We start from the raw sequence: 13,899 nt of genomic DNA, 5'->3' as shown, positions 1-13,899 counted from the left end.
TTGTAATGGAAAGAACAGTTTATAAAACAGTAATTCTATTGTATCTTTGCATGCAGCAAATGAAAATGCAGTAAAGCCTTTGGCCTACAGTCATTTACCTGTAGGTTCTCCAGCAAATTCTCAAGGAACTGCTATAAAGTGAGAGGTTTTTTGTTTTTGTTTTTAAGTTGGTAGACAATCTACGTAGCAAAATCCAGTGCAATCTACTTACTTGTTTCATTCATTGTGGCCTCCACTGATTTTAATTTGACTTGAAAACAAATTGTGGCATTGATGAACACCCGTTGCTTTTGCATGTCATTGTTTATCTTCTGGATATTAATTTTGCTGGGCGTGAATTCCATGGAAGCATTTACTTCAGCAACATCTCGAGACCTAAGACAGATGCCATCCATGAAACACAAACATGAGATTCCTCAGAAAAGCGTTTTCTAACTTTTTAATTTAAAAATGCTTTTTCTTCTTAGAGCCCCTCCTATTGTTGAATTTCAGTCCTCCTCCAGATTATATCAGATATGGACTCCCCTATTTTGTCATTTTTAATGTGGACCCACTTTCAAAACTGTTCAGTATTTTAATATTGTTGAAAGAAATAATGGGCTGCATCCATCTAAGTTACAGAGTTGACCCATTGAAATTAATGGACCTAAGGTAGAGAGCAATCTTATGCATAAGAAGCTAGCATAAAGCAAGTTAGTGTAAATTAGCTGGCATAAAGTTATACTGATCCAAACCCCATTCAGCAGAGGGAAAACAAGCCTTTAGAACAGGCATAGGCAAACTTGGCCCTCCAGATGTTTTGGGACTACAATTCCCATCATCCCTGACCACTGGTCCTGTTAACTAGGGATCATGGGAGTCCCAAAACATCTGGAGGGCCGAGTTTGCCTATGCCTGCTTTAGAATAGTGTTCTATGCCAGGTCATGTGACTAAGCAATATGGGCTTAGGATCCAACCTAAGTACCTCCCTCTCTGGTCCTGCCCTGCCACACCCCCAGAATGCCCCTTTTGGGGACTTTCACCAGCCTTGGCTCAGCCAGTTTCAATTTAGGTGGCTGAGCCCTGGGCTGAGCTGGGATGAGCAAATGACACTGTTGCATTTTTGGCGGAGACAAAACTGCGGATGTTGGCTGAGATTGGTTGAGCTGGGAATCAGCTGACTGACCCAGCAATCTGCTGCATCCTAATCTACTCATCCCAGTGGATCTTTGCCCTAGAATTGCCCCCTTAGTCATATTACTCTAAGTAGGATTAACATTGAATGTAATGCAATTGGCTTGTCCTATATTCCTATATTTCTGCAGTTGTCCCCCAGTCCTTCCTTCATCTACCAATATGAACTAACAATTAAAAAAAATTAATACAAAATTAAACAAGCCCAAATTTCTCAAGACAAAAGAGTTTCTGGAGCAAAACTGCTGGAGGATTTTACCTCTCCCTTCATAATATTTGGCCTCTCACTGCAGTTTTTCCACCCAGAAATAGTGTGGATAATTTTGCCTCTGTCCTAGCCAATATGAATGATGTTTGTGCTGTTTTGGGTAGACAAGGATCCACACACTTAAGGAACGAGTTAACTAAAAGTCCCAGGTAACAATTACTGACAAACTGAAAGCTTTATCATAAATACCAGAAGAGGGCTGCCCCTCCAAGCCCTCCAATAGTGACATCTGTCAGTCCATCTCCATTCAAATCCATTTCACCATGTATCGACTGGCCAAAAAATTTCATCTTTTCCCCATCGCCACCTGATGCAATGCGCTGTGGAAAGCACAATGACTTTATTACAGTGAACAGGGAAATACAGTGTTTGACACTTCAAGATGGCAGTGTGGATAGGGATACTACTTATTTCTTTACTTTTTTGTTCAACACTCTTAAAGAATTAAATCCTTTCCTGCATTTAAAAATGTATGAAACCAGACAGGCACCAAGTCCCAAATATACTTTTAGAATTGAATTTTAGAGCCTTATAAATACCCAAATATTCGCATTACAGGAAGTATCTAAAATTTAGTTAATGCTGACATTCAAATGTAAATCTAAGCCAGGTTCAGACTGATATTCATCAAAATGTGTCATTTGCTAACATATTAAATTAATCTAAACATAGAAAGTCACTCCAGAGTGACTTTGTAAACAAATCTGTGAATTTTGCAAAATCGAGTACTCCCAAGTTTCTAGCAGTCCCCCATTTCTCCCACCTTCAATCCCACCCCACCCCCCATTCTTGTATCTAGACATACTCTTAATTTTCTTCCATACCTGGGCATATTCTTTCCTTATAGTGTTTCCATTGCCATGGTAAACATACACAGCTCCTCGATGATCATCTTCAAGGGGGGCACCTATGACTATATCATTAAACCCATCAAGGTTGAGGTCTTTTACTGAAGCAATTGAAGTTCCAAAACGGGCCCCACAAGGTTCATTCTTGTTGTGATTTGAGCAGTCATTGTGCTTCAGTAGCGAGCAGCATGTTTGCTTTATAGGCTCAAGGTTCATCTGATGTTCAAATGTTTTCTGTGGAAAAAATAACAATGGATTTCTATCTACTTTGCTAACTTTTCCTGGCTGATGCTCTTCTAGTGCATCTTGCCCATAATACTAGAAGTCCTTCTCATAATACTACAACTCGGAATCATCTAATTTGGAAGATTCAGAACAGACCAGAGGAAGTTCTTCTTCCTCCCACAGTGCAAGGTTAAACCATGGAATCTGTTTCCTACAAGACTGGCTACCAGAACTGGATGGCTGTAAATGAGGGTTAGATAAATTCATGCAGGATAAAGCTATCAGTGGCTACTAGCCACAATAGTAATGTTCTGCTTCATACCACTTGCTAGGAATTACAAGTGGGGAGCACATCATCACACCCACATTTGGCTTACAGGCTTCCCATAGGCATCTGGTTGCCAATGTGAGAAAAGGATGTTGGACATGCTGGAGTAATTGGACATGAGCGAGGCTTAATGGGCGTAAATCACCCCATAGATAAGCTAATTGCAGGTGCAAGTTCAGCTAAGCCAGTTGCTATGGTAATGGAACAGGGCCCCAACTATATCTGTGATTAATGCACGTCAGCTCAATGGTGAGTCAGTCTGTGAGCCTGAAGTTAGTCTGTCTTTCGTTGGTACTACTTTTCCAGTGAGATATCTTGAATTGCTGAACTTATTTAGTGCAACGGAGATATTTTGTCCTTGTATCTATCTCTATATATCTGTATCTGCAAAAGCTTACAAGCTATATATATCTGCATTCAGAACTCTTTTACTGAGCCTTATCTTCTGCAACAGTAAACAATCTGAACCTTTCTCTGCTTCTGACTGGTACTGGGAGCAACTTCCACTGCATGGGTATCTCATCTAAGATTCCTAACATGACAGGTCTTTGGCCTGATCTAGCTGGATTCTTCTTATGCTCTTGCTGTTTAAATCCCAACACAGTTCATTTCTTCCTTACCTGGTTCAATGAATAAACATACACCTTGCCTTGTTCTTCTTTTTCGGTCCCCATGTACATAGGTGCTCCCACGAGAAGAATATCAGTAAATTTATCTTTGTCAATGTCAATGGTTGTGATAACACTTCCAAAATAGGAGCCAATCTGTAATTGTACAAAATAGGATCCCCTCATGTTTGTAATCAATATGCATTTTATTCTTATTTAATGTATAAACCATGTATCGTTAAAGATGCCAAAGCAGTGTGTTCAAAAATGAAGAGATACTCAGTAAAAATAAAAGGAGGAGGATGCTGTTGCTGGTTCTAGAAGTGGGGAGTGGAAACAGCGGCAGCTACTGACTTGTCTACCACACCACAAAAAAGACAAGAGGGTTGCTGCAGTGTGGTCGGTTGTTGCTGAGCTAACCCTGGAGGCTCAATTCCTACAATTTGTAGGGACTCTGGAGGTATGATCCCAAAGACCACTAGGGCACCACCTCCTTCAACTATCTGTTGCTGAATTTATTATATGAATACATGACTGCATCTGATACTTGAAATAAACATTGTGTAGTCATACGTTCAGCATTACTGATTTATAAGCGGCTTCAGACACAGGGTAGAATTGTTCAGAACTGTAGCAATGATTCATGCTCTATTGGTTTTTCTCTACTGTTCACACTTTTTTCTGGCAATATTCAGTATGACACAAATATATATCGTTCTGAAGTATGTAAATTACAATAACCCCACTTACTTGCTCCCCATTTAATCTTTGAAGTATTTCTATATCTGCTCCTCTCATTCGATATATGATAACTTGACCAGTGTGATTATATCGAGGCTGGCCAGCAATGTACAGCACATCTCCAGGCACTGAAGCTGAATTTACTGTATAACCTAAAGTAAAGAATGGGAGAGACAACATTCATTCTCAGGATACTTTGATAATAGCTACTTGTGCTTCTAAAAAAAGAAGGGAAAAGCATGCATAAATATATTTCCAATAGGCCAATGCACTACAATCCTAACTAAGGGTATACATCAGGTTGGCTAGCTGAGAGAAAAGAATGAATTGGAATATTGGAGTCACCTAAGTATGCTGCAAGAGGCTCATTTCTTTCCGAAGACTTGTTATAAAATGTGTCATTTCTTGGGATTTGAAAGGCATTGTCCTTTAGCATGACGACAGTTCCATTCCAGTCATATGCTCCAACCGCTCCAAGCATGATCCAATCCTTGCATAGTAGGAGAAATCAATTAGTTACATAAACCATCTACTTTTAACTATCTCTATGACGACTCTCATTTTACATACCCTTGAGAAAGAGAATGTGTCCTGGAAAAAGAGGATATATGGGAACCCTATGTGGGTGACCTCATAGGAATTATACGTACATATGCCCAGTGTTTTTTTTTCTATTTTAAAAAAATGTTTAGGGGTATTCTCATTCCGTCTGAGGCTCAGGAAACACCGTGACAGGAAATGAGGCCGCCACCGGGGGTAGCAACAGAACTGATGATTCACTGTGCTAGATGCTAGAAAAGAAACTAAGATTCTTTTAAGATTCTTCTTCTGTTAGCTTCACAAAATGTTTAGGGGTCTTGCGTCCCCCCAGAAAAAAGCACTGCACATGCCACCTTGAGTTCCATGATGTTAGAAAGATGAGATATAAATTTCATTTATTTATTTATTTCATTTATTTATTAATTTTCAACTAAAATATGTTGCCCCCGTTTTCAAGGTGGCTAATAATCTCTCATTCCACACTTCCCCTGCCAATTAGCACTCATGTGGTAAATCCACATACGGGCAGGAGCAGGGCCATGCCAACTAGCTCCAGCCCTAACATTGCACATGCCAGCTTGCCCCATGCCTGGCACCTGCACATTCAGCACAAACGTCTGCAATGAGCAACATGTGCCACTGTGCGTGCAAAATTGTCCATGTGATCTGGAACCCCATTTGCAGAGGCTTCCAGGTTGCATGGATGACTTTGCATGCACAGATGTATACAGGAAATCTACCCCACTGCAGATTGTCATGCTAAGCCATTATGGGCGGGACACATCAGTGCTTCCCTTCTTCTTGCTTGAGCATTTGTTTCGAATAGGGCTAGTATCCCCACATCATCAGAAAAGCAGTCTGTGCACACACCCAATGATTTGCCATGTTCATATGTGGGGATGAAGTGAGACCCCCAAAAGGGGAAAAGTCGTCAAGTCCTACCGTGCAGCAACGCAATGAGACATGTCTGAATGGTGCAATGATACTGTTTGGAAGTGTTTAGAAATTGTACGGAGTTTGAAAGGAGGGAGTTATCATCTGTATTTTGGGTAAATGGTAATTTTTAAAAATAACACACACCTAGCCAAAGCATTACAGTGATCTTTCTGTTTGAAGTATTCAAGATCAAACCCCTTCCTTCTTAAGAACAATTTATTTTAAAGAATAGCTATAGCTATAGATGACTGGTTAGTTTACCTGGGAATAATGAGCACTGAATCCAGTTTGAGACATTTCCATTTCAAAAGAGGATGCCAGCTGGTCTTTTGTAGCTATAAAACAGGAAATGCTTATTGTTTCAACACAAATGGATCAAAATGCTGACTATAAATAATTCCAAACTAGAGGAAAGACTAGACCATTTATTAAGAGCTACCAGCACCTTAACTTGGACACTGAGAGAAATATTTCAAACAGATATATTTTATTAGAAGAAATGTCAAAAATCTATCCAGTTCTCTCAAGTAGCAAAATCCTGAATTCTTGAAGTATCAACCATCAGGTGCCTTGTCATTCATCAGATGTCTTCAAATCCCTACCCAGCTCACCAGGTGACTTTGAGCTAGTCATTACTTCTTAGACTAACCTACCTCACAGGGTTGCTGTGAAAATAAAATGTTTGAAGGTGTCTTGTCCAAGCCTGGTTTAAAAATAATCATTTAATGGAGAGCATGATGATTAACTCAGAACCATTGAGTGGGGTCTACTCAAAGTTAAACTTAATTGAATACAACTCAAACATTTTATGCAAATTGTGCCCTGTCTTCCCCTTTGGGGAGGATGCACTTTTTTGGCAACTCACAAATGGCCTTCCTATTGCCAACTGTCTCCCTTCTTTAAAAGTGCCAAAGCTATTAATTTTCAAAAGTACAATCAGGGATAATAAGTAACAGATGTGTTCTCTGTTTCATTATTTTGCGGTTTGAAAGTTATTTTTTATCAGGTCATTAGGTTGACTAACATCTCCAATTACATGTAGGATGAGAGGACAGGAATATTATGCAGCTGGATTTTTTTGCATTTTTTTTTAACAGCAGACTATAAATGTTGAGAGTGAACACCACATGTATCACCAGAATTATTATCTATGGGTTGCACTACCAGGCAACTTAACCAGTTGTGGGCTGGAAGTTATGACATCAAAAGAAATCCAAGTGGAAGATTCACTCATAGGCATCAGTATATTGAACTAAGGCAGTCTCATTAAGTTGAGAGGAAGAATATAACTGTAGTATTGGATCTAGTTACAGTATTTGTTAAAATCATTAATAATCTTCTTTCCAGTCAAGAAACTGAAAGTCATTTGCAAAATAAAATGCAACACTAAAATGTTACAACAAAATAAAAAATAAAAAAATTCCTTCCAGTAGCACCTTAGAGACCAACTAAGTTTGTTCCTGGTATGAGCTTTCGTGTGCATGCACACTTCTTCAGATACCAAAGCACACAAAAGTTCATACCAAGAACAAACTTAGTTGGTCTCTAAGGTGCTACTGGAAGGAATTTTTTTTATTTTTTATTTTGTTTTGACTATGGCAGACCAACACGGCTACCTACCTGTAACTAAAATGTTACAGTTTGCAATTTCTGTGCCAGCTATTCATAGACTTGACAGGGACTTCAAAGGACATCACCTGCCATAGGAATTCTACTACTTCAGCAGAATCCCTCAGAGTTGGCCATCCAGCCTCTGCTTAATCCCCACGTCACACCGCTGAAGAGGCTAGCCATGGTTCTGCTGAAAAGGCAGCTGTCCTCTTCAGCAGCATGAAGCGCTGCTGTGGAAATGGCAACAAAATATCTGGCTGTATAGATTGTTTTCCATTTGCACATACAGATACACAGAGCTCGGCTGGAATACAACCAATTTATAAGTGAGGAAATGAATACTTTTCACTAGCCAACAATATATATATCCCCCTTAATTGAAACAAGCTGCAATGCTGAGAAGCCATTGTGCCCAAACATTGTTTCTGTACAAATCCAATCATTCTAATGAGGTTCCTAATTATTTCTTAGCAATGAAATGCTAATTTGTGTATTTTCATAAGTGAATTCCTATATTTATGCTCTCTGTTGACACTGATGCAAATGTCACCCACAAGCAAGCCTATAATGATTATTCAGGAAAGACTGAGATTTTTCAATGTGAAGTATCCACAGATGTTTTCCCTGCTAGGAAATATAATCATTTACAAATTACTTGTACTGTCGCCTAACATTTTAAAGCACCACTAGCACATTAAGCACCAGAAAGAACACAGAAGCAACACTGTTCCTGCCAAGATGGCTTAGAAAGCAACGAACAGATTAGAATAGAGGCATGCAAAAGATTAACAAGAACAGAAGTTTGACTGATATTTAACATGCCAGGGCTTTAGGTCACAGCAGGCCCTGAATCTTGGTTCCAAAGGATATCTGTCAATAACCCAGCCTGTGCGACGCTGTGATCTTCTGGTGTTTCTGTAAATAATATTGTGTGCATGTATAACATTTTTGCGGCCTTGTGGGATGTTTTCAGGAGAAGAAAAGGCTAAGGAGTAAACCCTACACAAATCCAGAGTAGAGTCCCTAAGGCGACTAGATGACCCCTATTATGCCTCCTTCTGGCAACTCCTGCAGCCAAGCTGGTGCCAAACGTATTGCTCTGCTTTCCTTTAGACCACATCAGCTAGGCCAAGAGGTCACCTGGGCAGCCCAGAGCCTCCATACACTCCTTGCGTCCAGGGAGGTCACTTTGATGCTGCTACGCAGTGGTTTGACCTCACCCCTGGAGGCACACTCCATTGTCTCTCGAGACAGATGGATGCCAACAATATGTAACAATACAAGTGTCATTAGGGTAAAAGTGTCGGTAAGTATAACATGTAGATGTAGGTTGGGGTGGGGGTGGGAGAGGGTATCTGGGAAAGTTGGAAGTCATTGGATAAGGGTTAGAAAGTTTGAATCCTGGTGGGAGACAGTTTAAGAGTCAGTTGAGTTTGAGAATGGGTGGTAGCTGCAGTGAAAGTTGTAGGCGGAGAGAGCATTTGGATGGCAGCAGGATTGGTTTGATAAGTAGCATCAGCATTGTTACATCAGTCATTGTTTTTTTGTGATAAGAAGTAACAAATCAAATAATACAAAACTGACCCCATATGTTTCTGCACACTAAGTGATAAAAAATTGCTTATTTATTTGTGTTAATAAATTGTTGGATTACACCACATGCCTACGTCAAAAGTGGGAAATGTTCAGGTACTATGGTGGCAGCAGTAACAGGTTTTCTATCAGAGACTGAGCTCAGATCCGTACACCTTACGAAGAGTGAACAGGCACGTCGGGGCGAGTCTGAGTAGTGCCAGGCACTACGTAGCCTTGTGGGCAAGGGTGGCATGACAAAATGCACACACCCTCCACCTTTTCACAGATTAAGGTCACTCCTGTATAACCAGGAGATTGAATTTGTACAACATGTTATACTCCTTTGCCCTTTTCATGCTGAAGCTCGTCATCAAATAATTTCCCCTTATTGTCCCAGCTAGCAGGAAGGTCAGCTCAATGCTATGTTAAATATTTGCTGGGAAATAAAATCCCATGGGTGTTAGTAGCGACCAATTTTCTAGCAATGGTAGTGAGAACCTATTAACCATCTGAAGCTGGAATAATCATTATGTGAATATTTGAGCTGATGGTGTTTACGATACGGTTTGCTTTATATTTTGCTTTGTGCTTAAGATGAAGGTATGTACTGTATACAGGATGTTTTTATTTTTCTGGACTCTGGAATGTAATAGATTGATGACTATCTATATAAGGAGGTTGGACCAGTGTCGAATCCAGCACCATGTCAAGGGGCCGATAAGACATAACCCTGACTCAACAGTACCCTGAGTAGAAAGTAACAACTAAAACAACTCATGCGAGAAGATGGTTACAGAAGAGAAAAGCAGGGAAGCAAACTGCAAGCAGATCCTGCATAGACACTAAACTGCATTTATGTCACTTAAGTTGATATTGACTCCATTTAACAGCTGAGGAACACTGAGGCATAATATTAACCAACTAGCCTAAGAACAGTAATTGAATCTGTGGCAGAAAACCCCTGTGTCATCTTCCCTACTAGCTGAAGTCTGGCTATGGCTGATGGGACTTGTAGTCCAAAACAAAGTTTTTAGCCAATGCTGAATCCTGCTGCCACGTCATGAAAGTTCAAATGGACCATTGATCACAGGATTGGCCAAGACACTGTGCAACACGAGGCAGCCGCTTCAAACCGCCTAATGGTAGGACCAGCTCTGATTAGTCTGGCCTCATGCAGCAATTGTTATTTTATTGTATTCCTAAAAATGAAAAAAGGGAATTTCACTGTTGACACTGGAGTGAAAAGAAGAATTCCAAAATTGCCCTTTCTTCATTCATCTGCATAATGGAAAACTCCAGCAGCAGGAAACCATTTCTCCCTCATGAATATTATGCAGGGAAACATTCAAATTAAAGAAAAGAGGCAACCAAAACATACCTTCTAGAGCAAATATTCTCTCTCCAAGAGCTTCAACAATAGTAAGCAGGGCTAATTCATCCGAGACATTGAAGAAATGCTTCTCTGTTGGCTCACTTGCAATCGATTTTATTTCCTCAACCAATTTTTCAGTGCTTAGGTTGCCTCTGTTGTAGTGGCCAAGAATCTATGGCATTTCCAAAAAGACATGCTAGTGTTGCAAGGTTTTAAAAAGACATTCCTGTAGCTCACAAGTGGTACCATATGGAAAATTGAAGAAGCAAATACAGGAACCGTTGCCTTGGGAGATCGCTTAGCCATGGATGTTATATAACTATATAAATAGCCCTGCTGGGACCAGCCCAGACAGAAACACCACTCAAGTCTGGACCTGGCCTGTGGCATTCAGCAATCAGGTCGCATGATGGAGAAAGTCTGGGAGGCTCCCACCACTGAACCTTCTGCTGGGATGTGTGTCCTTGGCAGATGCCTGACTATGCCATCTGTTGATGTTGGCCATGATCTAGAGAGCACTGTCCAAGGTTGCAAAGCCAGCCATATTGTAGCATTATTGCTTCACCGGCCAATTTTGAGAAACAATATACCCCAGCAAGGAAAAGCTTTGTGGGTGCCAAATATGTGATTGTACAATGGGAGCTGGCCATTTAACATAAGAAGAACCTGATGGATCAGGCCAACAACCCATCTAGTCTAGCATCCTTGTCTCACTGTGGCCAACTAGATGCCTATGGAAATCATCCATAAGATCTATATTATAGAAATGTGCTACGTGGATTTATTATGGTGGGAACTGGGAGAAGCCCAAAGCTAAACATATCCATTTCCCAAAGAGGAGCTAAGCTTTGCCAGATCTCCTTAGTCATTGTCTCTATTCAGACCCAAACAAAGAGAATCAAACTTATGTGCACAGTTTGTACAGGCACATAAAGTCCTCCCTCACTTAGCTCTTCATCTGCAAAGTGAAGAAAATAATATAGATCTACCTTGTATGTGGTAGGAATTACTGGGTTGATGTAGGCAATGAGCTACACCTTTATTACTCAATTCTGAAAAGATGGTCATGTAGCTAATGTAGCATGTTTCCAGATAAACTTGAGGGAAATGGAAGCAGAACATTCTACGGATCTTTAGGCTCCTGAAAGTGCCACCCTTCACTTACAGCAATCGAAAATCTCTGTATATTTTCTTTTTCACAATCTTCAATCACTTTCTTTAATCGGAAGTTGTCGTGAGATTCTCCATCTGTCACAACTACCATGACTTTCTGGACCCCTGGGCGTGCTCCACGAGCTTCTGTAAAAGCTTCTTTCCTAAACAGTCAGAGAAAGAGAGCAATGCAAAAGAGAAAAGCAGCTGCAAACATTCTCCCAGCTAACGGCTGCAACCAATTATAAGCAGTAAGTACCAAACTAAGCAGGATCAACAGTCAAAATAAGCAATTATTTATTAAAGCCTAATATTACATCTGTAGAACCAGCAGAATTATATTGGCTGAACAGAGTTTCTGCAACAGGGATGACTAACCTGTCACCCTTTAGTGCAGTTGGACTCCAACTTCCATCAGCCCCAGCCAGCATGACCACTGGTCAGGGATGGTGGGAGTTGTAGTCTAGCAACCTCTGGAAGGTCACAGTCTCCCCATCATTGGGTTGGGGTGTTTGACTTGGGTTCAAATCCTTGCTCAGACATGAAGCTCACTGGGTCAGTCACCCTTCCTTACCCAGACCTTGTATTATGGTAAACAAATGTTCTAAATAAGTAAACAAACTTGGAATTATATCCAACAAAGTCATCCCATTTGTGCGAGTACTTATAATTGTGGACCAGAATTTTCCTTCCCCTTTCCTTTTACCACAGTCCTCCAGATCCTGCAACCCTACTTTCAGGCAGATAGGCCAAGTTAATTCCAGCATCAACAGGACCACATTACAAATATTAACTTGCACAAAACCAACTTGTAAATTGGTGACAATTGGCGAGCATATGAAAAACCAACATATACCAGCTCATGGGGGCTGGTATAGCATATTAACCTTGATAAATATTGCACTGTATGCAGTACTTACCTTGCTGTATCAATTCCAAGAGCTGTCATGGTTTGGCGTCCTTGCCGCTGACCAATTTTCTTTGCTGCAACAAGCACTTCTTCCGTAGTTGTATATGTATTGAGGTTAAATTCATGGGTGACATTTTCTCCATATTGAACAATCCCAACCTATAACACATAAAGTCTGCTAAAGTAAGCATTGCAATGATGGAAGAAGAAGAAGAAGAAGAAGAAGAAGAAGAAGAAGAAGAAGAAGAAGAAGAAGAAGAAGAAGAAGAAGTTGTTGTTTTTTGTACCTCGCCCATCTGACTGGGTGGCTTCCAACAGAATATACAAAAACACAATAGAACTACTCTTGGCACCTGCTCTGACAAGTGGAGGGGGGTGGGAGAGAAGGAGACACACAGCAGCAGTCTGCATGCATCTCCTTCTCCTGCCCTCCAAACTGTATGCTTTACACCAATACCCTCCAACATTTCTCTGATGAAAATAGAGACATCCCATTCCATAATGATAATCCTCACGAGTAAAAGGCAATGACTCAGAATCTGTATATTTACATCAGTTTATTATACAGATATGTACAATAAGAGCTCAAATTCCATGACCGTCTTAGTCACTCTCAGATTCCGGAAGTGGCGCTTTGCGAGAGCGCCTCCAATGAAACAACCTGGGGACCCCAAGTCTCCTCCTTCCGTTTGAGGCCCCTACGTAGTTGGGGCGATGGAACTACCGATTCCCCCTCCGTCCCTGAACTGCTGAGTTGGTGTCGGGACCCTGCAACATCTGACTGCCCCTCCGCCACGGTCCCTCCCTCCACCTCAGCTGGCTCTCCGCTGCCTCTGGAGGATCCCCTGACACCCACACATCTTACTGGGCTGCTTGCCCAGGCAAACTTATGTAAAAACATAATAAAACATTAAACATAAAAAACCTTCCCGATACAGGATTGCCTTCAGGCGGCTCAAGGTTCGGATAACTCCATACTCTCCAACATTTATTCAGTGAAAACAGGGATATCCCACCATACCCTCCAACATTTCTCCAATGAAAATAGGGACATCCTAAGGAAAAGTGTGACATTCTGGGATCAAATCAGAAACTGGGATGGCTTCTCTAAATCTGGGGTGTCCCTGGAAAATAGGGACACTTAGAGGGTCCCAATTAAAGAAGTGCAAGGCCGTCAAATCAAGGCCACTCCAGAGCACCAGATCGGGCCCTGAATGGGGTTGTGCAGAGCCCACATCTATGCGCTTATAGTGGGTTCCTCTTGCTTTCTGCTCAAGACAGAGAAGCCATCTGAAATGTGAAAACTGATTCACACTTGGCAAAAGCTTCCTAATGGAAAACCTGTTCTGGGTAGGACATTAGTACGGATCATACTTGTAACAAATCCTTACATATCCATCACATGAACACATGGCAGGAAGTCGCTGCTGGTGGCAGCTACCCTCTTGCGCTTTTGGCAGTATGGTTGCACGTGCGCGTGCTCATCAAACACACACTGTACACGAATTTCCCAACTTCGCTTGTAAAAGAAACACGAAACAAGAAAAAAAGAAAAAAAGAAAGAAAGATAAACAACTCTCCCCCCACTCTGAAAATAACCTCTTTCTTCAT

General features: G+C 41.0%; 1 protein-coding gene across 1 annotated transcript in view; it reads right to left on the bottom strand.

Annotated features, from left to right (window-relative positions):
* Positions 1–13,899, bottom strand: part of ITGA1 (integrin subunit alpha 1) — a 65,187-nt gene that overhangs the window by 21,605 nt on the left and 29,683 nt on the right. Inside the window, exons 7-16 of the mRNA XM_033164833.1 lie at positions 12,299–12,447; positions 11,392–11,542; positions 10,233–10,398; positions 5,930–6,003; positions 4,538–4,682; positions 4,202–4,344; positions 3,464–3,607; positions 2,267–2,524; positions 1,632–1,762; positions 212–375 (exon numbers count right to left, since the gene is read on the bottom strand). Of these exons, the coding sequence (XP_033020724.1) occupies positions 212–375; positions 1,632–1,762; positions 2,267–2,524; positions 3,464–3,607; positions 4,202–4,344; positions 4,538–4,682; positions 5,930–6,003; positions 10,233–10,398; positions 11,392–11,542; positions 12,299–12,447 (1,525 nt within the window). The remainder of the gene's footprint in view (positions 1–211; positions 376–1,631; positions 1,763–2,266; positions 2,525–3,463; positions 3,608–4,201; positions 4,345–4,537; positions 4,683–5,929; positions 6,004–10,232; positions 10,399–11,391; positions 11,543–12,298; positions 12,448–13,899) is intronic.

This window comes from Lacerta agilis, chromosome 11 (genome assembly GCF_009819535.1).
Source record: "Lacerta agilis isolate rLacAgi1 chromosome 11, rLacAgi1.pri, whole genome shotgun sequence".
NCBI lineage: Eukaryota > Metazoa > Chordata > Lepidosauria > Squamata > Lacertidae > Lacerta > Lacerta agilis.
Note: the sequence above shows the minus strand (reverse complement) of the source record. Positions and strands in the feature narration are given on the sequence as shown.